Below are 25,309 nucleotides of genomic sequence, written 5' to 3' on the forward strand. Positions count from 1 at the left end.
GGAAGGCTATATGCTTCTAAGAACTTGTTCATTTCTTCTAGGTTATTGAATTTGGTGGCATCTAGTCCTTCATAGTATTCTTGGATGATCCTTTGTATTTCTGTGGTGTCGTGATAACTTCCCCTTTTTCATTTCTGATTTTGTTAATTAGTGTCTTTCTCTTTTTATCTTAGTGAGTCTAGCCAAGGGTTTGTCAATTTTGTTAATCTTTTCAAAGAACCAGCTCTTTGTCACATTAATTTTTTCTATCTTTTGGTTCTCTATTTCATTTATTTCTGCTCTGATTTTGTTATTTCCTTTCTTCGGCTGACCTTGGGTTTCACTTGTTCTTCTTTTCCTAGTTCTTTAAGGTGTAACATGAGGTTATTTATTTGAGATTTTTCTTGTTTCTTGAGATAGGCCTGTAATGATATAAATTTCCCTCTTAAAACTAATTTCGCTGCATCCCAAAAATGTTGGTAGGATGTATTTTCATTGTCATTTGTTTCTATGTATCTTTTGATCTCTCCTCTAATTTTTTCTTTGACCCAGTCGTTCTTTAAAAGTATGTTCTTTAATCTCCATGTATTTGTGTTTTTTCCTGCTTTCTTTTTGCAGTTGATATCCAATTTCAAAACCTTGTGATCAGAGAATATGCTTCGCATGATTTCAATCTTCTTAAATTTTCTAAGGCTGATTTTATGTCCCAATATATGGTCTATCCTTGAGAATGTTCCATGTATACTCGAAAAGAATGTGTAGTCTGATGTTTTAGGATGGAGTGCTCTCTATATGTCAATTATGTCCATTTCATCTAATGTGTCATTTAGGGCTGCCATTTCGTCATTTATTTTCTGTTTGGATGATCTATCCATAGCTGTCAATGATGTATTTAAGTCCCCTAGTATAATTGTGTTTTGGTCAATTTCTCCCTTTGGTTCTGTTAGTTTTGCTTGGTATATTTCATTGCTCCCTGATTGGGGGCATAAATATTGATGACTGTTATGTCTTCTTGTTGTATAGTCCCCTTTACCATTATGAAATATCCATCTTTGTGTCTTGTTATCTTTTTCACCCTGAAGTCTGTTTCATCTGATATCATTATGGCTACACCTGATTTTCTCTGGGTACCATTTGCTTGGAGTGTCAATTTCCAGCCTTTCACTTTGAGTCTATGCTTGTCCTTGTAGCTGAGATGTGTCTGCTGGAGACAGCATATGGTTGGGTTTAGTTTTGTGATCCAATCTGCTACTCTGTGCCTTTTTATTGCTGAGTTCGGTCCATTTACATTTAGGATGATTATTGATACGTGAGGATTTTCTGTCATTCTATCTTTAGTTTTGTGGTAAGGCTGTGTCTCCATTGTTTCTTTGCCTTTTGGTTGTTGTCCATTATTTCTGTGTGGTGGTATTCTATGATGTTTCCGTCTGTTTCTTTTATTACAGTATATATTTCAGTTCTGGATTTTTTTTGAGCGATTACCTTTAAGTTTATGTAAAACAAAGTTTGATATTTAGAGTATTCCATTTTCTTCAGCACGCTTACTATCTCCATTCCCATATTCCGGTTCAGGCCTTTACTCCCCCCCTTTTTGTTTTTTGGTTGCCACAAATTGTCCCTGTTGATGGTGGTCTTATAGCCTCCTCTACTATTTCTTGTAGTGCAGGTCGTGTATTAGAAAATTCCCTCAGCTTCTGTATGTCTGCAAAGGTCTTTATTCCTCCTTCATATCTAAAGGAGATCTTTGCTGGATATATTATTCTTGGCTCATAATTTCTCTCTTTCAATAGTTTGAATATTTGGTTCCACTCCCTCCTGGCTTGTAGAGTTTCTGCTGAGAAATCTGAAGATAATCTAATGGGCTTTCCTTTGTAGGTTACCGTCTTCTTTTCCCTGGCTGCCTTGAGGATTCTTTCTTTGGTGTTGATTTTAGATAGGTTCAATACAATGTGCCTTGGAGAAGGCCTGTTGGGATTGAGGTAATTAGGTGTTCTGTTTGCTTCTTGGATTCAAGGATCCAGTTCTGTCCACAAGTTTGGGAAGTTCTCATCAACAATTGTTTGAATATATTCTCTGTTCCCTTCTCTGTTTCTTTTCCTTCTGGTATGCCCATTATTCTTATATTGCTCTTTCTGATGGAGTCAGAAAATTCTTGTAGAGTTCTTTCATTTCTTTTAAGTCTCAAGGCTCTTTCTTCTTCCATCTGTGTAATTTCCAGGTTTCTATCTTCCTCCATCTGGTCAACTCTATTACCTAAGCTGGTTATTTCATTCTTAATTTCTTCTACTGTGTTCTTAATCTCCAGAAATTCTATTTGGTTCTTTTTTAAAATTTCAATCTTGTGGGGACAGAGCCCCAGAGAGCAGTTTTCAAGCTCTCGGCCTCATGTGAAAAGGTGCTGGCTTGGGTAGTAGATGGCCATCAGCTGTGGCTAGTTGGCTGTCAGCTGTAAGCATTAAGCCATTGGCCACTAATATAACTGTCGCAGCTACGTTGGGGAGTCGAGTCAAAGAGAGTCGAGGAGAGTCTTTGGTCATTTGGCAGAAAAGCAGACAGCAGATCGCACGTCATGTGAATCCAGCCTCCAGTGAGACTGTGGTGGTATAACTCCCCTACCTATGGCTCCATGGGTGTTCCTTTTTGGCCTAGCCACATCCTGCATTGTTATGTGGGAAGCCGGACCAGAGATCCTGCAGGCCTCCCTGCACAACAATCTCTTTCGTAAAATGTTCGTGTTGTTCTTTGATTTTGTTTCTCAGTTCATTAAAGTGTTTTCTTGCATCTTGTTGAGTTTTTCAGAACTGCAATCTTGAATTCTCTGTCATTTAAATCACATATTTCCATATCTGTAAGTTCCTTTTCTGGAGATTTTCACTTTCTTTCTGAGCTGTCTTATTGCGCTGGTTTTTCATGGCAATTACTGAGTTATTATTTCTCTATTTAAACATCTACAGGAGTGGCTTCTGCAACAGGTTGATAGGAAGAGGTCTTTCTTTTGTTTTCCATTACTTGTTAGTAGAATGTTTTATTTTCTCTCCGACTGCAGCCTTTTTAATTTCCTCTCTCACACGGTAGTGCTATGTTTTCTCTGCACTATTCTAGCTTCTCACACAATGGGGGGATTCCCTGGGAGACGGGCTTTCTCCTCTGTTAATAGTTTGCCTGGGTCACAGGGCGCAGTGTCCGTGTGGGTATGCGGAGAGCTTTTGAAGTTCCAAAGCTCTTTCTGCACCAGATTCAGAGCCAGTATGTTTCAGCAGTTCTGTTTTCTCCTGCAGGGATCTGCCCAGATAGGTGGGGCCAGGGGTGGGGTGAGTTGTGAGAGGTGGCCCAGAGCAATGGCGTCGACCACCAACACAGCCGGTCCTGCTTCCACTGCTCCCTCCCCTTTGCCAGAACTAGTTGGGCTGAGAATCTGTGTCTGCGGTCCACAGTTCTCAGAACAGCAAATATTCTGTTAGTTTGATCTGACACTGCTATTGTTCTGCTTCTAGCACCGGGCAGGTGGGGGTGGGGCGAGCTCTGGGAGAGTAGGGAGGGGGCGGCTAGTCTCAGTGCCTAAGGCTTCCGTTCTCCGCTCGGCAGTGAGGGCTTAAACCACCGTTTTCAGCCTTCTTCCCTCAGTCTTGACTACGAGGTCTCTTCCGTGAGCGTTGGGGTCAGCCATGTTACATGCTGCCCCCTCAGCCGTGTGGGCCATAAGCGGAGCCCTAGCAGTCTGAGTTCTTTTCTCTACCGCAGCTGTGGTAGTTCCGGGACGCAGCGAGCTCGGAGCACTGAGCTAGGTCTGCGTCCTGCCCCCGCGCGGCTCCTTTTCCACACTTCTCCCTTCTCTCCTTCCCCGTTCGCGCAATTCTCCCACCTTTAGGTGAATTCAGTAGTGGGCCTGTTCGTCTTGCCTGTCTGCTCTGCAGGGAGTCCTTTGTGGAGTTATTATTGTTCGATGAGTTGTAAATTCCAGGGGAGCTTTACAGAGGCTCACCTCATGCCGCCATTTTGATGCCATCTCTCCAGTATTTTTTAAAATTTAATTTTATTTTTAGCTCTTAGATCCAACTACTGCTACCACCTCCACTACTACACCTTTATTGAAGCCACCAGTATCTCTCACCTGGATTCTTATAATAGCCCCCTAACGGTCTCCATGGCTCTTTGGTACTCCCATCGCATTCTTAATATAGCAGTCAAAGAGAATTCTTTAACATGTAAGTCAAGAGTGACGTCATAGGAATGGCAGCAGCAGGGTGCACTTTCTGAGTTCTCCTCCAGATCTTGTTGCAATCTGGACATATAACCCATCGAGGAGTTCTTTGCTCATCACGCAGAATAGCTAGGAGACTCGTGGAAGAAATACTTGAAGGTGCGCGCTGATTGTAAGCAGGGGAGGAGGCAGGACAGCGAAGTGGAAACGTGTCCCGGTGGCGCCCACACCTCCAGGGATTCGGGGGACCCAGAGCGGAATGGAGAACACAAAAGCCAGGAGAACAGCTGAGAGACTTGTGGAAGTTTTGCTTAGGGGTGCACTAATTGGGCGAGCAAGGAAGGAGCGAGGAGGGCGAGAGGAAATGCGCTGAGCGCTCCCCCACCCCACGGTAGAGCCTCGGCCTTACAGCGTGCCGACAGCAGCGCAGGAGCCCAGGGCGGAACAGAGAGCACAAAAGCCAGGAGGTGGGCTCTTTCCCTGCGTCCCACAGATAATCGCTCCCGCCGGGGCGGGCAGCTGGTGGGCCCTAGGGCAGACAAAGAACACATAGACTCCACACCTGGGCCCCTCACCCCACTCTTCCAATCCTACCCCCGCCCTTCCAGAGACTTAAACTGACCCCTGAACTGAGGAGTAGTGTCAGATTACAGAGGAGCCTCTGTGCTCAGGCGCTGGGAAGATTGGCATCCAGCTCTGACCCACGGAAGAGGCTGGGAGGAGTGGGATTTTTGCAGGATGAGGAGAGAGGAGACTCCTCCACCCCCAGCCCCCACTCTTTCTGGCTGGCCTGGGGCGGGGCAAGTGCAACTGCGGAGGCACTCCCTGAGATCAGCAGTAAGCGGCAGAGGCAGCTTCTGGCTTTCAGCAGCTCAAAAATCTCCTGCCCGCCCCCTCACACACACACGGACGAAGTGTCCTAAGTCTCAGGAGTACTGGACACAGGGCTGGTGGTCCTACTCTCACGTGCATATGTGCAGGCAAGGGCAGAAACTGCACTTTCTCAAAACTGTCATCCAGACCCCTCAGCCCCTCGTATTTAAATCTACAGTCCCAAATTCACTCTGGGCACCTGGTGACCGGCGCTGCCTACGCAGTAGGCGGGGGACTCTTTGGCACAGCAGAGGACAACCTGGAGATTACTTGGTGGACTTAAGCCAAGACTGGTGCTGCTTCTTGTTTTGCTTTGTTTTTTTTTGTTTTGTTTTGTTTTGTTTTTGGTTGTTTTTTTTTTTTGGGGGGGGGTCCTTTTTTTGTTTTGTTTTGTTTTGTTTTTTGGGTTTTTTTGTTTTTTGCTTTGTTTTTGTTTGTTTTTTTGTTGGTTTGTTTGTTTTCTTTTCCATTGTTTTGTCTTTATTTCTTTGATATCTTTGTGTTGAGTGGGGGTTGTCCGTTGTTTTTTACATGTGAATGTACTTGATTTTTTTCTCTTTGTTGTTGTTGTACTTGGTAATTTGCTTTGTGCTGAAACTGCCCTACCAGGGCCCAGATTAAGAGGCACAAGATTCAATGTATCCAGAAGCCAACTCTAGATCAAACCAGAGTACTACCGGGTTTGACCTACAAGTCACACACCCAGAGGGAATTCTCTGAGGCTCAAGAGCCAATAGAGGCCAAACCTCATTTAAGTGGTCAACCCTCACCCAGCAGAACACCCTGCGGTGGGCAGAGCCACGTCTCACAACTAGTCAGCCTAAGAGTTAAACCCACCTACTCACAAGCAAAAAGCAATTAAAGTTCTTCTTGAACAGGACAATATACACAACACAAGAGTCACCTTTGGAGCACACGCAGAGGAGAACGAAGTAGTGCAAGTCAAATATAAAGGACACATACTACATAAGATAACCCAGCAAGAACTAAGAACTCGAGGGGATCTTCCTAATACATCAAAGCAAACACAGAGAGTCAGTCAGAATGGGGAGACAAAGAAACATGTTCCAAATAAAAGAACAGAAGAAACCTCCACAACTGGAACCAAATGAAGCAGAGGTAACCAACCTTTCAGAGACAGAGTTCAGAACACTGGTGATAAGAATGTTTAAGGAGGTTAGAGAAGACATAAAGAAGGATGTAGAAATCATAACGAACAACCAGTTAGAACTAAAGAACACAATTACTGAAATTAAGAACTCACTCGAAGGAATTACCAGCAGGTTAGATGAAGCAGAGGATCGAATCAGTGACTTAGAAGACAAGTTAGCAGAGATCACCCAAACTGAACAACAGAAAGAAAAAAGAATAAAAAACAATGAAGATGGTTTAAGAGACCTCTGGGATAACATCAAGCGCAACAACATGCGCATCATAGGAATACCAGAAGGAGAAGAGAGGAAGCAAGGGATTGAGAACATATTTGAGGTAATAATGTCTGAAAACTTCCCTAACCTGATGAAGGAAACCAACATACAAGCCCAGGAAGTGCAGAGAGTTCCAACCAGGATAAACCCAAACAAGTCCACACCAAGACACATTATAGTTAAAATGGCAAAGCTTAAAGACAAAGAGAGAATCCTAAAAGCAGCAAGGGAAAGACAGAGGGTTACATAAAAGGGAACTCCCATAAGACTATCAAAGGACTTTTCTACAGAAACATTGAAGGCCAGGAGGGAGTGGCAGGAGATACTCAAAGTGATGGAACACAAAGGCCTACCACCTAGATTGCTTTATCCAGCAAGGCTATCATTTAAAGTTGATGGAGAGATAAAGAGCTTCCCAGAAAAGAACAAACTGAAGGAATTTATTACCACCAAGCCAGCATTGCAAGAAATACTAAAAGGACTTCTGTAAATAGAAGAAAGATGAAAACAATCTAACTACAGATTTTAAAAATGGCAAGAACTATGTACCTATCAATAATTACTTTAAATGTAAATGGATTAAATGCTCCAATCAAGAGACATAGGGTGGCTGAGTGGATAAGGAAGCAAGACCCTTGTATATGCTGTATACAAGAGACTCACCTCAGATCAAAAGACACACACGGGCTGAAAGTGAAGTGTTGGAGTGAGATATTTCATGCAAATGGAAATGAGAAAACAGCTGGAGTTGCACTACTTATATCTGACAAAATAGACTTTAAAATGAAGAACATACTAAAAGACAAAGATGGGCACTATATAATAATAAAGGGATCAATCCAACAAGAGGACATAACCCTATTAAACATCTATGCACCTAACATAGGAGCACCTAAATATATAAAACAGGTACTGACGGACATAAAGACAGAGATCAACAGTAACACTATCATAGTAGGGGACTTCAACACACCTCTGACAACAAGGGACAGGTTCTCCAGACAGAAAATCAATATGGAATCAACAGCCTTAAATGATACTTTGGACCACTTGGATTTAATTGATATTTTCAGAGCATTTCACCCCAATGCTGCAGAATACATGTTCTTCTCAAGCGCACATGGAACATTTTCCAAGATAGATCATATGTTAGGCCACAAAACAAGTCTTGATAAATTTAAGAAAATTGAAATCATACCGATTGTCTTCTCTGACCACAGTGCTATGAAATTAGAAATGAACTACAGGGAAAAAACTGGAAGACACACCAATTCATGGAGGCTGAATAACATGTTACTAAATAATGAATGGGTCAAGCTGGAGATCAAGGAAGAAATCAAAAGATATCTCGAGACTAATGGGAATGAGAACACGACGACCCAAAATCTATGGGATGCTGCGAAAGCAGAGGGAAATTCATAGCACTACAGGCCTACCTAAAGAAACAAGAAACATCACTAATTGACAGTTTATCTATATACTTAAGGGATCTGGAAAAAGAACAGCAAAATAAGCCCAAAGGAAGGAGATAATAAAGATCAGAGCAGAAATAAATGAAATAGAAACCAGAAAAACAATACAAAAGATCAATGAATCCAAGAGTTGGTTCTTAGAGAAGATAAACAAAATTGACAAACCTTTAGCCAGACTCATTAAAAAAAGGAGAGAGAGGACCCAAATTAATAAAATCAGAAATGAAAGAGGAGATGTCACAACAGACACCACAGAAATACAAAAAATGTTAAGAAACTACTATGAGCAACTATATGCCAACAAATTGTCCAATCTGGAAGAAATGGACAATTTTCTAGAGGCGTACAACCTTCCAAGGCTAACTCAAGAAGAAACAGAAAACCTGAATAGACTGATTACCACCAGGGATATTGAATCAGTAATCAACAATCTCCCAACAAACAAAAGCCCTGGACCTGATGGCTTTACAGGTGAATTTTACAAAACGTTCAAAAAAGAATTATCACCTATTCTCCTCAAACTCTTCCAAAAAATCCAGAAGGAGAGAAGACTCCCAAACACTTTTTACGAAGCCACTATCACCCTGATCCCAAAAACAGACAAAGACACCACAAAAAAAGAAAACTACAGGCCGATATCTCTAATGAACATAGATGCAAAAATCCTCAACAAAATATTAGCGAACAGAATTCAGCAATACATTAAAATGATCATACACCATGATCAAGTGGGATTCATCCCTGGTATGCAAGGATGGTTCAACATCGGCAAATCAATTAATGTGATACACCACATTAAGAAAATGAAAAATAAAAATCACATGATCATATCAGTAGATGCAGAAAAAGCATTTGATAAAATCCAGCAACCATTTATTATAAAAACCTCTCAGAAAGTGGGAATAGAGGGATCATATCTCAGCGTAATAAAGACCATATGTGACACACCCACAGCTAACATCATACTCAATGGGGAAAAGCTAAAAGCATTCCCCCTAAGATCAGGAACAAGGCAAGGTTGCCCACTATCTCCATTTCTATTCAACATGGTGCTGGAAGTTCTAGCCACAGCAATTAGACAAGAAAAATAAATAAAAGGCGTCCAAATTGGTAAGGAGGAAGTAAAATTATCATTATATGCAGACGATATGATACTATATAGAGAGAACCCTAAAGACTCCACCAAGAAACTATTAGAACTGATAGATGAATTTAGTAAAGTAGCAGGATACAAAATTAATATTCAGAAATCAGTTGCATTTGTATAAACCAATGATAAAATATCAGAAGGAGAAATTTAAAAATCAATTCCATTTACAATTGCTCCAAAGACTATAAAATACCTGGGAATAAATTTAACCAAAGAAGTAAAAGATCTGTACTCAGAAAATTATAAGACACTGAAGAAAGAAATGAAAGAAGACATAAATAGATGGAAACACGTTCCATGTTCATGGATAAGAAAAATTTATATAGTTAAAATGTCTATACTGCCTAAGGCAATATACATATTCAACGCAATTCCTATCAAACTACCAACGACGTTTCTCACAGAAATAGAATATATAATCCTAAAATTTATATGGAGGCGTAAAAGACGCCGGATAGCCTCAGCAATCTTGAGAAATAAGAACAAAGTGGGAGGTATAATGATACCTGACTTCAAATTATACTACAAGGCTACAGTAATCAAAACAGCATGGTACTGGCATAAAAATAGACACATAGATCAATGGAACAGAATAGAGAGTCCAGAAATAAATCCATGCCTATATGCCCATCTAATCTACGACACTGGAAGCAAGAATGTGCGATGGGGTAAAGACAGTCTGTTCAATAAATGGTGCTGGGAAACTTGGACAGACACATGCAAGAAAATGAAGCTGGACTACCTCCTTACACCATATACAAAAATAAATTCAAAATAGCTTAAAGACTTAAATGTAAGATCTGAAACCATAAAATATCTAGAAGAAAATATAGGAAGAAACTTCATAGACATTACCCGGAGTAAGATTTTTACTGATATATCCCCTCACGCAAGGGAAGTAAGAGAAAAAATAAACATGTGGGATTACATCAAACTAAAAAGTTTTTTCACAGCAAAGGAAACCATCAATAAAACAAAAAGGGCTCCTACTGAATGGGAAAGGATATTTGCCAATGATATATCTGATAAGGGATTAATATCACAAATATATAAAAAAACTCACTCAACTCCAAAAAAACAAACAACCCAATTAAAAAATGGGCAGAGGACTTGAGGAGACATTTTTCTAAAAGAGACATACAGAAGGCAAACAGACATATGAAGAAATGCTCAACCTCACTAGCCATCAGAGAAATGCAAATAAAAACCACAATGAGATACCACCTCACCCCAGTCAAAATGGCTGTTATCAATAAATCAACAAACAACAAGTGCTGGCACGGATGTGGAGAAAAGGGAACGCTAGTGCACTCTTGGTGGGATTGCAGATTGGTGCAACCACTATGGAAAACAGTATGGAGATATCTCAGAAATCTGAAAATGGAACTACCCTATGATCCAGTAATTCCTCTCCTAGGCATCTATCCGGAGAAATCCAAAACTCCAATTCAAAAATCTGTATGCACTCCTATGTTTATTGCAGCACTATACACAACCGAAATGCCCATCGGTAGATGACTGGATTAAGAAGCTGTGGTACATTTATACAATGGAGTATTATGTAGCCATAAAGAAGAAAGAAATCTTACCATTTGCAACAACATGGATGGATCTAGAGAACATTATGTTAAGTGAAATAAGTCAGAAAGAGAAAGACCAGTACCATATGATCTCACTTATATGCGGAATCTAAAGAAAAGAATAAGTGAATGAACTAATCAGAAACAGTTTTGGGGACAAAGAGGAAAAACTGAGAGTTGTTAGATGGGCGGGTTGGCGGGGTGGGGATAGGGGGAAGGTGAAGGGATTAGGAAACAGTTGGTAACCACAAGATGGCCTCAGGGTTTTTGAAAATTAATTTGGGGAACGTAATCAATAATGTTGTAAAGATTTTGTAGGGCATCCAATGGACATGTGTCCTATTTGGGAGACCACCTCAGGGATACTGTAGATGCCTGATCATGGCACTGTACACCAGAAGCTAAACATTAATGAATGCCAACTATAATTTTATATATATAATGTGATGGCCTCGTGTGAGGTCGGAGGGATAGTGGATGGGGGAAGGGGGGTTCACAGTGTGAGGAATATAAATGATGAACGTCTAAGTATTACCTTGTCTAGTACACCTGAAACTAATAAATAAATAAATAAATAAATAAATAAATAACATGTAAGTCAAGTCATATCGCTCCATTGCTTGAAACCTCCCTCTGGCTTTCTACCTCACTGAGGGTAAAAACCCAAATCTTTTTTATTTTATTTTATTTTATTTTATTTTATTTTTTAAATTTATTGGGGTGACAATTGTTAGTAAATTTACATAGATTTCAGGTATACAATTCTGTATTACATCGTCTATAAGTCCCATTGTGTGTTCACCACCCAGAATCAGTTCTCCTTCCATCACCATATATTTGATCCCCTTTACCCTCATCACCCACCCCCCATCCCCTTACCCTCTGGTAACCACTAAATTATTGTCTGTGTCTATGAGTTTTTGAAAAACCGAAATCTTTACCAGGACCTTAGGGCCATGCATGATCTAAGACCCCAATTCCTCTCTGTCCACTGTTTTCTCCCTCCCTCACACTGGCTTCCTTGCTGCTTGGGGCACTTGCCTGCCTCAGGGCCTTTGTACTTGCTGTCTCTTCTGCCTAAAGTACTGTTCCCTAGTTATCTGTACAGTTTCACCCTCCTCTTCTTCGAGCCTTTAATGTAATGTTCTCAGTGGTGCCTTTCCTTTCCTCATATTTAAAAGTGTGTCCTTCACACCCCACCCTCCAACCTTCCTACCACCTTTCCAGCTTCATTTTCCACGGTAGCCCTTACTACTATTTAATGCTATTTTTTATTTTATTTCATCATTCTGTTGTCTGTTTCTGCCTCCGCTAAGGAGAATATGAATTCTACAAGAGCAACCATTTGTATGCACTGCTGAATCTCCAGCATCAAAAACAAAACTAAAACCTGTAGATGCTCAATAAATATTTGTTGAACAATGACTGCAGAAACTTGTAATTGACTTAAAACAAGTTGTCTTATCTTTAGAGGAAGTGTTTATGGATCAATAAGACTGACATGTATTTATCGAAATCAATATCTGGTTTATAAATTAGTACTTTGGAAGTGTTTAAATTGCTTGAAAAGGGGTGTGTTTCTTTAAGCAGTTTAAGTATTTTTCCCAGCAGTTACACTCATTCTGATAATTTGTTATGGTAATTATTTTTAGATACTGTATTTAAAAGAAAAAGAATTATGTATCAGTAAATTTAGAATTAATGACTCCTATTAGATTTTATCACTTGGATTTTAAAGATGAATATAGCTTAATTGGCATTTTTTTATTTTCAGTTTTTGTTTTAAATTTTTTAAATAAAGTAAAATTTACATACAGTGAAATAGTCAGGACTTAAATAACGAGAAGAATATTATCTATTCTATTTTGATGAATGTATATCAAAATACTGAATATTTCTATCACCCGAGAATGTTCCCTCATGCCCTTTCTCACTCAGTGGAGACCCACTCCGTGAGTAAATGATCTGATTTCTATCACCATGAGATTGTTTTGCCTGATCTAGAATTTCTTATAACTGGAATCGTGTTCTAGTTTTGTGTCCAGCTTCTTTCATTAAGTATGATAATTTTGAGATCCATCCTAGCTGCTATTTCTGTAGCTATTTTTGTTATTGCTGATTTATATACGGTTATATGACTGTACCATTGTTTGGTTATCCATTCTGCCGATGGGCATCTCAGTTATTTCCATTTCTTGCTATGATGAATAAAGCTGCTAGCAAATATTGTTTAAGGATTTTTGTGGACAAGTGTTGTTGTTTCTCTTGTGTAAGTACCTGAGAGGTGAATTGTTGGGTCGTGGCTTTGGTGCATGTCTAGTTTTATAAGGAACTCCCAGACCTTATACCATTTTATACTTCCAGCAGCAGTGTTTGAAAGTTCTGGATGGCCCACGTGCTTTCCAACATTTGGTATTATCATTCTTTTTCATTTTGGTAAGGGTATCTCACTGTGGTTTTAATTTGCATTTCCCTGATGACTTATAATGTGAGCACATTTCCTTTGCGTATTGGGCATTTCTAGATCTTCATTTGTATGGTATCTGCTTAAATCTTTTGCCCAGTTCTACTTGGGCTATTTTTGTCTTTATTATTGAGTTGCAAATTTATTTTTTTATACAAACACTTTGTTAGAGATGTGTGTTGCAAATGTTTTCTCTCATTTGCTTTTCATTTTCTTGACGCTTTTTAATGAGGTTTTAATTGGGGTGAATTTTTTCTTTTTGTTTTTTCTTTTTTTAATGGTTCTTTTCTTTCATGTTTCATGCTTCTTGTGTTCTAAGAAATATTTGCCTACTCCAAGGTTGCAAAGATATTCTCCTTTATTTTATTCAAGTAGAATTGTTGTAGCCTATATGTTCAGGCCTATCTTCCATCTTGCATTGATTTTCGTTATAGTATACTGTAGGGACCAAGTTTCTATTTCTTTTACAGATTTTTCTTATTGATTTTACAGCACCACTTGTTGAAGAAATTTTCCTGCACCACTTGTTGAAGACATTTTCCCTTCATTTTCCCTTCTTAATTGAATTGTTTTGGCACATTTGTTGTAAATCACTTCACCAAATGTGTGGGTATATTACTATTCTGTCTTCTTTTCCCTTCATCTACGTATTTGTCTAAACTTTGGCTTGATTACTAAGGCTCTATAGTAAGTCTTGAAGAAAGTAGTGTAAGTTTTCCAACTTTATTCTTATTTTTCAAAAGTGTTTTGGCTATTTTTTTTCTCTTTGACTTTCTAAATAAATTTTAAAATCACATTGTTAATTTTTGGAAAATAAACCTGCTAGAAGTTTAATTGGGATGACAATTTAGATGAATTGACATCTTAACAATGATGACTTTTTTGATCCATGAATAAGGTATAATTCTCCATTTATTTAGATCTTATTTAATTTCTCTCAGCAGTATTTTATTGCTTTTAGTGTAGATGACTTAGACATCTTTTGTTAAATGTATCCTTAAGTTTGCAATATTCTTTAATCCTATTTTAAATGGTATGGTTTTCTTTATTTTATTGTCTAATGGTTCACTACTAAAATTGACATTTTTATTTTAAACTTCTATCCTTCAACATTAACGATAAAATCTATAATTCAAGAAAACTTCCCAGATAGAAAAAATATACTTAGAAGTACATATTGAAAGAGTTATCAACCCATAATAACTTTTCTAGTAAGATTATTGGACTTTAAAGAAAAGAATTTGACCAGATAAGCAGAAAGAACAGCTATTTATAAGTCATTTATAAGAGAAATAAAATTATTAGCCAACTTTTCAATGAGCCCCACTTTGTCGTAAGAAAATGGAGTCACATATGTAAAATACACAAGGAGAAAAGGTGAGCTGTTGTGAATTAAAACTGACGGACAGAGATATGATGGAAAAGCACTTTGAGAAAGATTATTCTAGCAACCTTTTAAGGTATAAATTAAAGTAGAATGTCACATCATAAGGTATATAAATATCAAATCACTATGTTATGCACCTGAAACAAATACAATATTGTATGTCAGCTATACTTTATTAAAATATTAATTAGCTAGTTAATTAACTAAAAAGTGAGATGTGATGACATACCAAAATATCTCGGGAAAATCTAGGCCAGCATAGTCTAATAGAACTTTCTGCAATGATGGAATTAGTCTTTATCAACATTATCCAATGCATTCATCACTAGCTCATGTGGTGACTGACCACTTAAAATGTGCTCGGTTTGTGAAACCAAAAATCTGAGTTTTAAATTTTTAAATTAATTTCAATTTAAATGTATGTAGCACTATAGGGTTAATGACCACGATATTGGACAATGGAGATATAGGCAATATAAAGCCTGAACAGCAGACTGTGGCTAAAGAAATGGAATTAAAAGAGGATATCCAAGACATGTAATGGGAAAATAAAAAAAGAAAGAAACAATGTTTTCATAGGGGAAATGAGAACAAGGAGATTTAAAGAATTCAAAGGCATTGTGCTTGGGAAAATGGGGAAACTGGTGGTACCATCCAATAAAAAGTGTATCGTCTCTGGGGCTATTTTAAAAAATAGATATTTTAACAAAGATGGACCTAGAGGATATTATGCTAAGTGAAATAAGTCAGACTGAGAAAGACAAATACCATATGATCTCACTTATATGTGGAATCTAAAGAACAGAATAAACAAACAAAACAAAAATACCTAGACTCATAGATACAGATAAACAAACTGATGGTTGCTAGATGGGAGAGGGTTGAGGGCCTGGTTGAGAAAAGTGAAGGGATTAGGAAATTGGTAGTCACAGAAGAGTCATGGGGATGTAAAACACAGTATGGGGAATATAGGCAATAATGTAAAAACTATGTATGGTGTCAGATGGCTACTAGATTTCTCAGGGGGATCATGGCATAAATTATATAAATGCCTAAAAAAATAAAAAAATAAATAAAAATAGATATTTTAACAGGTTGAGTTCCCAGTGGTAAGGAGACCTCCAAGTGGAAATGACTATAAACATTTAGAATTCTCACACTGAATTGAGGCAGAAGGAGGTCAGAGGGAAAAAAAACAACCTTTTTTTGTTTGTTTGTTTTTGTTGTTTTGACATTTCACTCTTGAAAGAGTTTCTTCTGCCTCCACATACCCCTTTTCAGAGGTTGCTTTGTCCTCCCCCTCACAGCGAGACCCTAATATATGGCATAATAATGACGGTTCAGAGAAATTACTATTTCACCTACTGAGTGATTAATATGAAATTAATTACTGAAACACTCAGTGGTGTGGAGAGGATCAAGGAGAAATAAGGTTTTGTTTTAGGAAGAAAAAAATACAAAACAAATACTGCTTTGCATACATGGGGTACTTTTCATCCAAGAATCTCTACATACTCAGCAAGCTTAAGTAATGAGAAAACCTCAAAGAAAGGGAAGTGATGAAATAAGGAACACAGATACTAGTGTTCTATTTCTGTGATTTGTAAAAACCAAGCTTGGTGTTTTCCTCTTTTCATTACTGCACAAGTATAGCCCCGTGTGGCAGCCATTAGATGTTCACCTTTCTGCCGAATGATTTTTCTTGAAGGTTTCCCACTTAAGAGGGATAGTAACCACACCCTAACTTTATTGATGTCCTGTGCTCTACTTGCAATGGAAATCCATCGCTACCATCATAGTGCAGCAAGCATCCTCTGATACCCAGTCTGCTGTCCCCATAAAGATTGTTTTGTTGCAGTGGAGCAGATTACTTCTTTATCAAAAACTATTCAAAATAAACATCCATGAATTTAGGACTAACATGCATTGAAAAGAGGATAGGCCGGGCCTCTTAATGGGTACCCTACAGTGTAATCTTCTTTCATCTTCATTCAAAATCCCTTGAAGATTCAAGCTCCCCTTTGCAAAAATATAAATTATTCTAATGACTTATATGTGGTGTAGGGTACATGATTTGACCTAGTCAAAAGAGACATGCAATAATATACCCTGGCATTTATTTTCATCTGTTGTGACTTGAGGATTGATGCTGGGTTTTTGTTTTATACCTTTTTCATCTTTTTTTTCTTCCTCCCTCCTCTGCACTTAAAAAAAAAAAAACAAAACAAAACAAAACAAAAAAAACCTTTCTGCCAAAGGAAAAAATACCTTGAAAGATCATGGCTCTTAAGATTTTTACAAAGAGTTTGATGTTCTGTAAAATAACACTAACTGCCTTGTGCAAAAACAGCTGTATTTGTTTGAAGAAACGAAGATACTGAGAGAGTTCAGTTTTGTTTTTTCCCCACTCATTTAGGCCTTCGGTATATGTCTCCAGGCATATACAGATCTTTCCTTTCTAGCCCACAGCCCTATCGTATTTTCTTAGCCCAGGACTTCAGATTTGTCCCCATCCTTTCTTAAGAGTCTTTCTTTAACCATCAAGCCAACGTTGTCTTCCTTCTCTCATCTTGTACACAATGCACCTTGTTTGCCTGGTGATGTAAGGTTACATTCTTTCCTCATTAGTGCTGAACACCTGAGCACCATCAGATCACCATTGCCCGATAAGATACCTCAGTGACCTTTCCATTTTAACACATAACTGGGAATTTAGGAGAGCCGATCTAACACTTTCCAGATTAAATGTCAAATTCTTAAAATTCAGATGAATTTGGAATCCACCGAAGTATATTTTTCTGCTCCCATTCCCAGTAGTCTACACAGTACACTGATTAGCAGTAACATTTTGTAATATCACTTAAGGCTTTAGCAGCATGGAGTTCTGCCAGTAATGGTGTTTAATTCACTTATGTGTGCCAATTCATCTCTGTCAGGAGCCTATTAATTTCTTCACAATTTTATTCTGTCCCTGGTCCCTATATAATGAGACACAATGATCCTCATTTATGTAACCAAAAAACTTAAATAGAGTCTCTTATAAATTACAACCGATCCCACTGCTTTTAGTGACAAGAAAGCCTCTGCATTTCTTTTTCAAATTTAAATTAATTTGTGCAAGCTCTTTTCTTTGGAAGAAAACACTGGAAGTCTAGAGCACCATATAGTAAAATCAAAGACAAAATATAAGATTCTGATGGGCTCTTTAACATGCATCTCTGTTCCAAGGCAGGCTTCCGTAATATCGCACCAAAGATACACTGTTCCCACAAGCACGTCTCACTTACAGGGAGGGAATGGTGATGAAAATCAGCATCTGAGTCTGCAATCAGCCCAGTCATCAATGGGCAAGATGTTAAAATACCTATTGCATTGCTATAAAAGCAAAGAGCCTGTAAAACTCATCCAATTTACACGTTAAATGGGTTGTTTATTGTAAATTATATTTCAGTAAAGTTGTCTTTTAAAGTGAGAAAAAAGAAAAAAAAGTAAAGACACTATAATAAATAAAGGCCAGAGATATAAAATTAATCCCATGGAACATGCTGTTGGCATGGTGTGTTCAGCATGGTGTGATCTTGAGTATACACACAGGAAAGTAACCACTAAGTGAATAATTAGGAACAATTAACATAGATTCAGGAGAGTAAGTATATCATTGTATTAGCTTGTAAACTCACATATATCTCTGTCATTCTACATTTTCCAGGATTGGAGCAAAACATCAGGAACTAAGGGAAAAGCAGTTAAGAGGTCTTGTTGATTATGCTACTGGTACAATTGGATCACTGCATGATATGGACGATGATGAAATGGACCCCAATTACGCCAGAGTGAACCACTTCCGGGAACCATGTGCATCAACAAATGTCTATAGGTCTCCATCTCCCCCTCGGGCTGGACCACTGGGTTTTCCTCGAGATGGCCGTCCACTGTCTCCAGAGAGAGAGCTCTTAGAGGGTCTGTATGCCAAGGTCAACAAGCCATACCATCCACCCGTGCCAGTTGACAGGTAATATAACTTATTGAAAAATGAATGTAGTTTTAATTCAGTACATTTCAAATCATCTCTACTGCTGAAGCAGATAAAAATACATCCTTCAGTCTGTTAAAATGGAAATGACGCAGTACCCTTGACAAGTTTTATGCTGTGACCTACCTGTAAGGTATTAGCTATCAAAAATAAAATAATAGCCAGTTATAAGGTGGCATGAATGAGTAGTAGAAGTTGAGTTCATGGTACAACAGGGAGCAATTTTTGAAGGAATGTTGTGAAAGAGAACTAATGGTGAAAACTTTGAAGGGATATTGTCCTTTCTCCTAAAAGCCCTACTGCGAAAGTCTTATTTAAGATGGCGTGACGTTTGGAAGTGAGGAGTCAGAGGATAGAATGATGATTTCTAAGTAGGCATAATTGAAGTGGGATTATAGATAGCTGCAGAGGTACAGAGGACTTCGAAAAGTAAGATTGGGATTTTATACTCAAGGAAAATGTGATCCTGTACAGATATTCATGGATAATCTGTGGTAGAAAAGGAGATAATCTTCACAATAGGAGTTTGATGAAGTAGAAAAAAGATAACAGGTGACAAAGCCAAGGAACTTTAGGTGTAGCAGCTAAGGAAAAAGATGATAGGACCATCTCTCAGTACAACTGAAATAGGTAGGAACAAGATGATTCCAACCGCACACCCTGCCTAAGGTAAAATGCCTCACCTCTTGAAAGGCTGATACAAGAGAGTGTTAGTCAATATACATTGTTAGGTGACCCTTGGAATTACACAGGCAAGGAATGAGTTGACTGACCTTGGTTTAATCTGGTTATAGCTTGATGTCTGGAGGGAGAAGGTAAGGGAAGAAGGGTGGCAGGCACAAAGAGCTCTCATTCTAGATGGAAAAAAAGACTTGTTTTCCAGATTTCTTTTGGTCCTGACAACCACCAAGTTCCTATTAGTAACCAGCTTTTGTGTGATAGCATGATATATTGCATATGTTTACCGTTTACATTTCCCCAGCTGGGTGATATTATGCACTTTCAATTAGGTTGGGGAAAGGAAGGGAAATCATGGCATTTTTATGCAGACTGTAAAGTGTAGCTTCACAAGACTGATTACCTTTCAGAGCCTTTCCAATAACGAAGAGGGAAGGAAGGAGCAATTTTTAATCCTTACTGTCAAGCTTCCAGGTTGATAGTATTAAAGAAAGATGGTCAAGTTTTTCTTTGGGATAAAATGAAAGTATAAATTTCTATGACTGTGTGAGACAGCCGTAATTACTAAACTCTTAATTCAAACAAGTGATTAAGAGTTGGCCCTTTTCTTCCAAGCCTTTATATAGGGTTGAATTTTTATCACATAAATGATAATACCGAGCATGAGTCTCTTCTGGCTCAGACCCTAGCAAACCTTACTTTCTCTAAACCAGATAGGTCTTCATAGCAATCCCCTTTGCATATGCCCGCTGTTAGAATACAGTGTGGAACTGTTTCTAGGAACTTCCAAAGCCAGTATTTCTCAATTCTAATTCCAAGAAAATAAATATGAAGCATTTTATTAAAAAAAGTTCACTGGTCAAATATGCTGTGGAGGATTCTGGGTCAATCCACACTTAACAGTTTTCCTTACCATGGTTTTCTTATCCCTAAGATGCTAATATGCACTGTACATCTCTAAGAGGAACATACAACAATCAGCACTTATCACTCCCCAAATTTTTGTCACCTAACGCTTATTTTCTTTCCAGATCTTATGGTCATTCTTTGGAAAACTAGGAGACGCTATCCGGAAGCTAATTTTCACCCATGTAGATTTAACTAGGAAAGAAATTTCTTAGGATAATCTTAACTGGAGCCACTAAGGAATGATATCAGGAAAAAAATATGTAGTTTACAGCCCAGCACAGACATGTCTTTCTTTTGGCTCTGACCTCTTTGTATTAATAAGTGATCTAAAGCTCTTCCAGTGGAGTTTTAGACAGGTGTCATACTTTTGGATAACAGATCAAAGTGTGACTCTTTGTACTCAGAATTATATTTATTTTGCTTTTATCTTTGATCATATTTAAAGATTGTTCTGCTCTTTGTTTTCTAAGTCTTACAGCAAGCAGTTTTTGTCTGGACACATGATGAGCATTCTGTAACGTTGTCTATTATCACCATCATGGTTGTTACGATTACTCTCCTTCATCAGTGAAATCCTGAACTTTCCTGATATGCCTGGGACCAGTGAGTCTAAAAAGAGAATTGCTGTCAGAGTGTCCCTAACATATAAAACATATATAACAACGTGTTATAGGACACCGTGAGTTCTAAACCTACTACTATATGTACAATTAGATGCATGTCATTCATTTTTGTCATCTGTTCAGTCTCTCTTTCAGTGTCTTCTACTTAAGCTCTAGGAATGATACAAAGATGATTAAGAGATGGTCCCAGTCCAGAGGAAATCATGTTCTAGTCAGAAGAGGGCCAACTCATATGGAAATAGGTCACTGCAACATACTACAAATAGGAGAAAAAGAAGCTTTTCATTTCTAACTCTGCTGTTCAGAAAAGGTCTTCAAAAGGAAACAATTTTTGAACTGGCTCTGGAAGGATTAGCAAGAACTGACCAGATCCAACAGAAAAATTGTTTTCCTTATGGAGTGATTAGTATGTACGAGAGTGAAGTGGCCTAAAAGAGCATTACATATTAAGGAAGCTCGGAAGCATCTAAAACATAGTGTGGATGGGAAAGAAAGTGATAGGAAATGAGGCTGGAAAGCAGGTTAGAGCTATATTGTGAATGAATAGGTTGTGTCTTATTTTCACATGTATTGATTTGCAGTAGCTGTCCAGAAACCTGTGTTAAGAAGGGTTCTGACTCCTATATGATCCAGCAATTTCACCTCTGGGTATTTATCGCAGAACAGAAAAATACTAATTTGAAAAGACATATGCACTACTATTTTCATTGCAGCATGAAAATGTGATATATTATATATAGATATTATATATATACATACATACATATATAGATACATGTATGATACATGTATACATGTAGATATATGTATGTATATATAGAATGGCATCCAGTTGGGCTCCCAACATGCTAATAGCAGGTTAAATCATGAGCTTTGGAATGAGGCTGAGCTGGGTCCAGTTCTCTTCCAGATACTACTGCATGACCTTTAGTAAATTAACTTTTCCAAGATGCCATTTCTCACTGTCATGCATATAATTCAACAGATATTTATTGAGTGTCATACTAAGTGTCAGGAGCTGAATTCAGTATGGAGGTCATATGGAAATAAGGAAGAAGATGGGTATCTTCCCAAGCTTACAGTCCAGTGGAGGCTATGAAATGTAAACACACAATGAGAGCACAGTGTGAAAAGTGCTCCTGTGCGGGGAGCATGGCGTCACGGAGGCACAGAGAGCAGCATGGAGGTGAGGGGAAACATGGTGAGAGAGCAACTACAAGAAGCTCAATAAAAGAGAAAGCTGAATGAGAGGAGTAAATGGCAAGAGAGAAAATGGAAGAGTCAGAGAGCTGGGCAAAAGACAGATGGCAGACTGGATTAGGAGTTTGGACTCCATTCTGAGAGGTGGGGCTGGGGTGAGGGAGGGAAGGGATCATTGAGGATTTTAATGTGAGACATAAATCCTGGAATTCAACTGGCTGCTAAATGGCCTAGGCAGTTTATCCTCACCTCCTTATCTGCAAAAAGTGGATTGTGACATCAGCTTCATATGTTAGGATAGTTAAATACAATTTTATATTTTGCATTTTTTTGGTATCATTGCATAAAACAAACCTCTAGTTTTCCACCTATCCCTATCACAGGAACGTATCATATATGTATCGCCCGCAGTGATTTCCTAGTAAAGGCAAGTTCTGCCTCTTATCTCCCTGCTTCTCAAGGGTTGGCCCTGAACCTTCAGCCTTTCTAAGAAAAACTGGCTTATAAAGGTTTCATCTGTCAATGATGGTAGTTTGAAAAATCCTTACCACTCTGACAGAATCATAGGACTGCATTCTCACACTGCCGGTTTTTCCAGGATATGAGCATAATCTGGATTAAGTCCTGTCTGCCAAAGCCTGACAACTGCTTAGGGTTTATAATTGTGTTAGTCTCCCACTGCAACCCCAGCATTTAAAGGGCTCCCGCAGTATATGAACATGAAAGCCTTATGTTTGGATGAATTTAGACTAGTCCCAAGTAGAGGGAATAGAAGATGTAGCATTTGATGCAGTTGCAGTTTTCATTAATTCACATGATTATCTGACATTCTTTACTGCAGAATGTTTGATCACACCTCATATCCATAAAACAGTGTTTTTGCGTGTTAACTCCCCAAAATATATGTATTCGATTTCAAGTAATGTACACTTACTTACCTTACGAAGGTATTATATGTATTATAACACATATACCAAATATAGAAATGAATAACAGAATGAGATTACAAGTAATAGTTCTGATATTTTCTTCCTCCCTTCAAATGGGCTGCACACAGCCCATTTTGGCGACTATGGATCTCAACTCCAGGCGCCATGGGGGTGGGAACCTTGCCTGCTTTTGCTAACCATTATCTCGTCAGCTCCTAGAGCAGTCTGTTTACAATAGTTAATTAATTAATGATTTTATGCAATCTTAGAACCAATGGGACCTTAGGTGGTCGAGTCTTACATCCCATTATGCAGAGGCATCTTCTCCACAAAATCCTTCACAGGATGTCACTTGACCCATATTAGCATACTTCCGTGTCTGGAATTCATGAGGCATCCTTTTTGTCTTCCACATCACACTGATGGATATAGAAATGCCCACTTTGTATCCACCCAAATCCTGTTGCCATGTAACATTTACCATAGATCCTGGATTGATCTGCCTGGGCACAGTATCTAAACCTCATTAATAGCCCTTCAGGTATTTCAATTGTCTGTGGTGACCATCTTCATTAGCAAACATTTGTTGAATGTCAGACATGTGCCCGGCTCTGTGCTAAGAGCTGGCCTTACAAGGATGAAGAAAACGTGGATATAACATTAAGAAATGTAATCGTTTCTTCAGTATAAACTCTTCTAGCCATCTTAGTCACTTACAGTATAATCCATACCTGTAGCCTACTTGATAGTCATATTCTGAATACACTCAAGTCTGTTGATTTGTAGAATTTATGATTGCCCTTTGTTGAACATGTTATGGAGAACTGCACACGGTGTTTCAGATATGGTCATAAAAGCATAGCAATCAGCAGGACTCTTGCGTCTTTTGGTCTTAACCTTTTAAATTTATTAATGTGGCCTTAACTTTTACACCAGCTGCGGTTATTGGCTTAGATTGCACTTTTTAACTAAAACCTCTATTTTCTTTTTACTTGAGTTGCTATCAAGTCAGATTCTCCAACACACTGTGCAAAATGCAATCATTTATACAATGATTTTTTAAAATATCAGGTATTCTCTTTATCCAGGTTAAATATTTGCTCATTAGGTTTAGCCCAGTGTTGTAGCCAATAAAGATATTTTAAAGTATTCATTTTATTCATTTTTGTCTTCCAATATATCAGCTATCCTTCCTAGCTTTATACCACCCTTGTATTTAATCATTGTGGACTCATCTACGTCATTGATAAGATCCTTGATCAAAGTCAAGTACAATCCCCGCAACTCATCACTCAAGACTTCCATTAATCAACACTCTTTGGGATGTTCAGTTAACTATTAATCCAGTCTACTGTTGTCTAGTGTGCATTCTTCAGTCATCCATGAACGCTATGTCAAATATATTACTGATATTAAGGTACATTATGTTTGCGAGAATCCCAATTTACCAGTCTAGTAACCCAACAAGAAAGGGAATTACTTGCTCTTGGTCCTAGAGATAACTTTTTCCTCCTCTCAGAATTCATAAACAATGTGTCCACTTAGACTTATTTATGGAAAATAAGACTTTCCGTGGTCCAGTGTAATTCTAGGCCCTTAATATCTGTTTACTATATACTTACGTATGACTGATTCACCACAGCTATGAAATTAACGTGACAAATGGCAAGCTCCTCAATACCTCAGATAAGCAGAGTAATTTCCCAGCAGATAGTCACCAAAATTTTAAGAAACTTTTATTGAGTATCTATTATATTTCATAGGTTATACAAAGAAGTTTGAAAACTATGCTTACCCTCAAGGAACTCAGTCTAAGAGTTAACACTGTCACATAAACAAATAATTATACTATAATGTATTCCATTAGAATATAAATATTTATATATATTTATATATGAATATATAAATATATATAATATAAATATATTTTATATAATATATATTATTTACATAATATATATCAAATATAAATATATTATATAAAAATATATATGTAAATGCTTGTATATACATATTTATATATATTTATATATAAATATTTATAAAAATCATGAATATGCATTCAATTTGGGAAAAACCTGAGGCTAATTCTTTCTAGAATTTTGGTTCAAGTGTATTAATTTGTCCAAGCTCAGTTTTCTCACTGCAAAATGGGGACAAAAATATATCCTATTTCTTATGGATTGCTCGTGGATTAAATAAAATTATCTCAGTACCTGATTCAATAAATGTTGACTATAAGTATTTAGGAAGGTTATTCTACTAAATATTGTTGGACTGTATTATATATTATTGGTCTATGTATTAATAAGTTACTGAACTAAATATAACTATTTAGAAAAGTTATTGATTATATCTAGCTGTTGACCCTTAAAGTCATGGGTTTAGGAACCTGTTAGTTTCC

General features: G+C 37.9%; 1 protein-coding gene across 2 annotated transcripts in view; it reads left to right on the forward strand.

Moving 5' to 3' along the window:
* PARD3B (par-3 family cell polarity regulator beta) overlaps window positions 1–25,309 on the forward strand; it is a 973,558-nt gene that overhangs the window by 808,671 nt on the left and 139,578 nt on the right. For both annotated transcript variants that reach the window (XM_081052860.1, XM_081052859.1), the window contains exon 20: window positions 18,243–18,545. In XM_081052860.1, the coding sequence (XP_080908986.1) occupies window positions 18,243–18,545 (303 nt within the window). The remainder of the gene's footprint in view (window positions 1–18,242; window positions 18,546–25,309) is intronic.

This window comes from Rhinolophus hipposideros (assembly GCF_964194185.1).
Source record: "Rhinolophus hipposideros genome assembly, chromosome: 6".
NCBI classification, from domain to species: Eukaryota; Metazoa; Chordata; class Mammalia; order Chiroptera; family Rhinolophidae; genus Rhinolophus; species Rhinolophus hipposideros.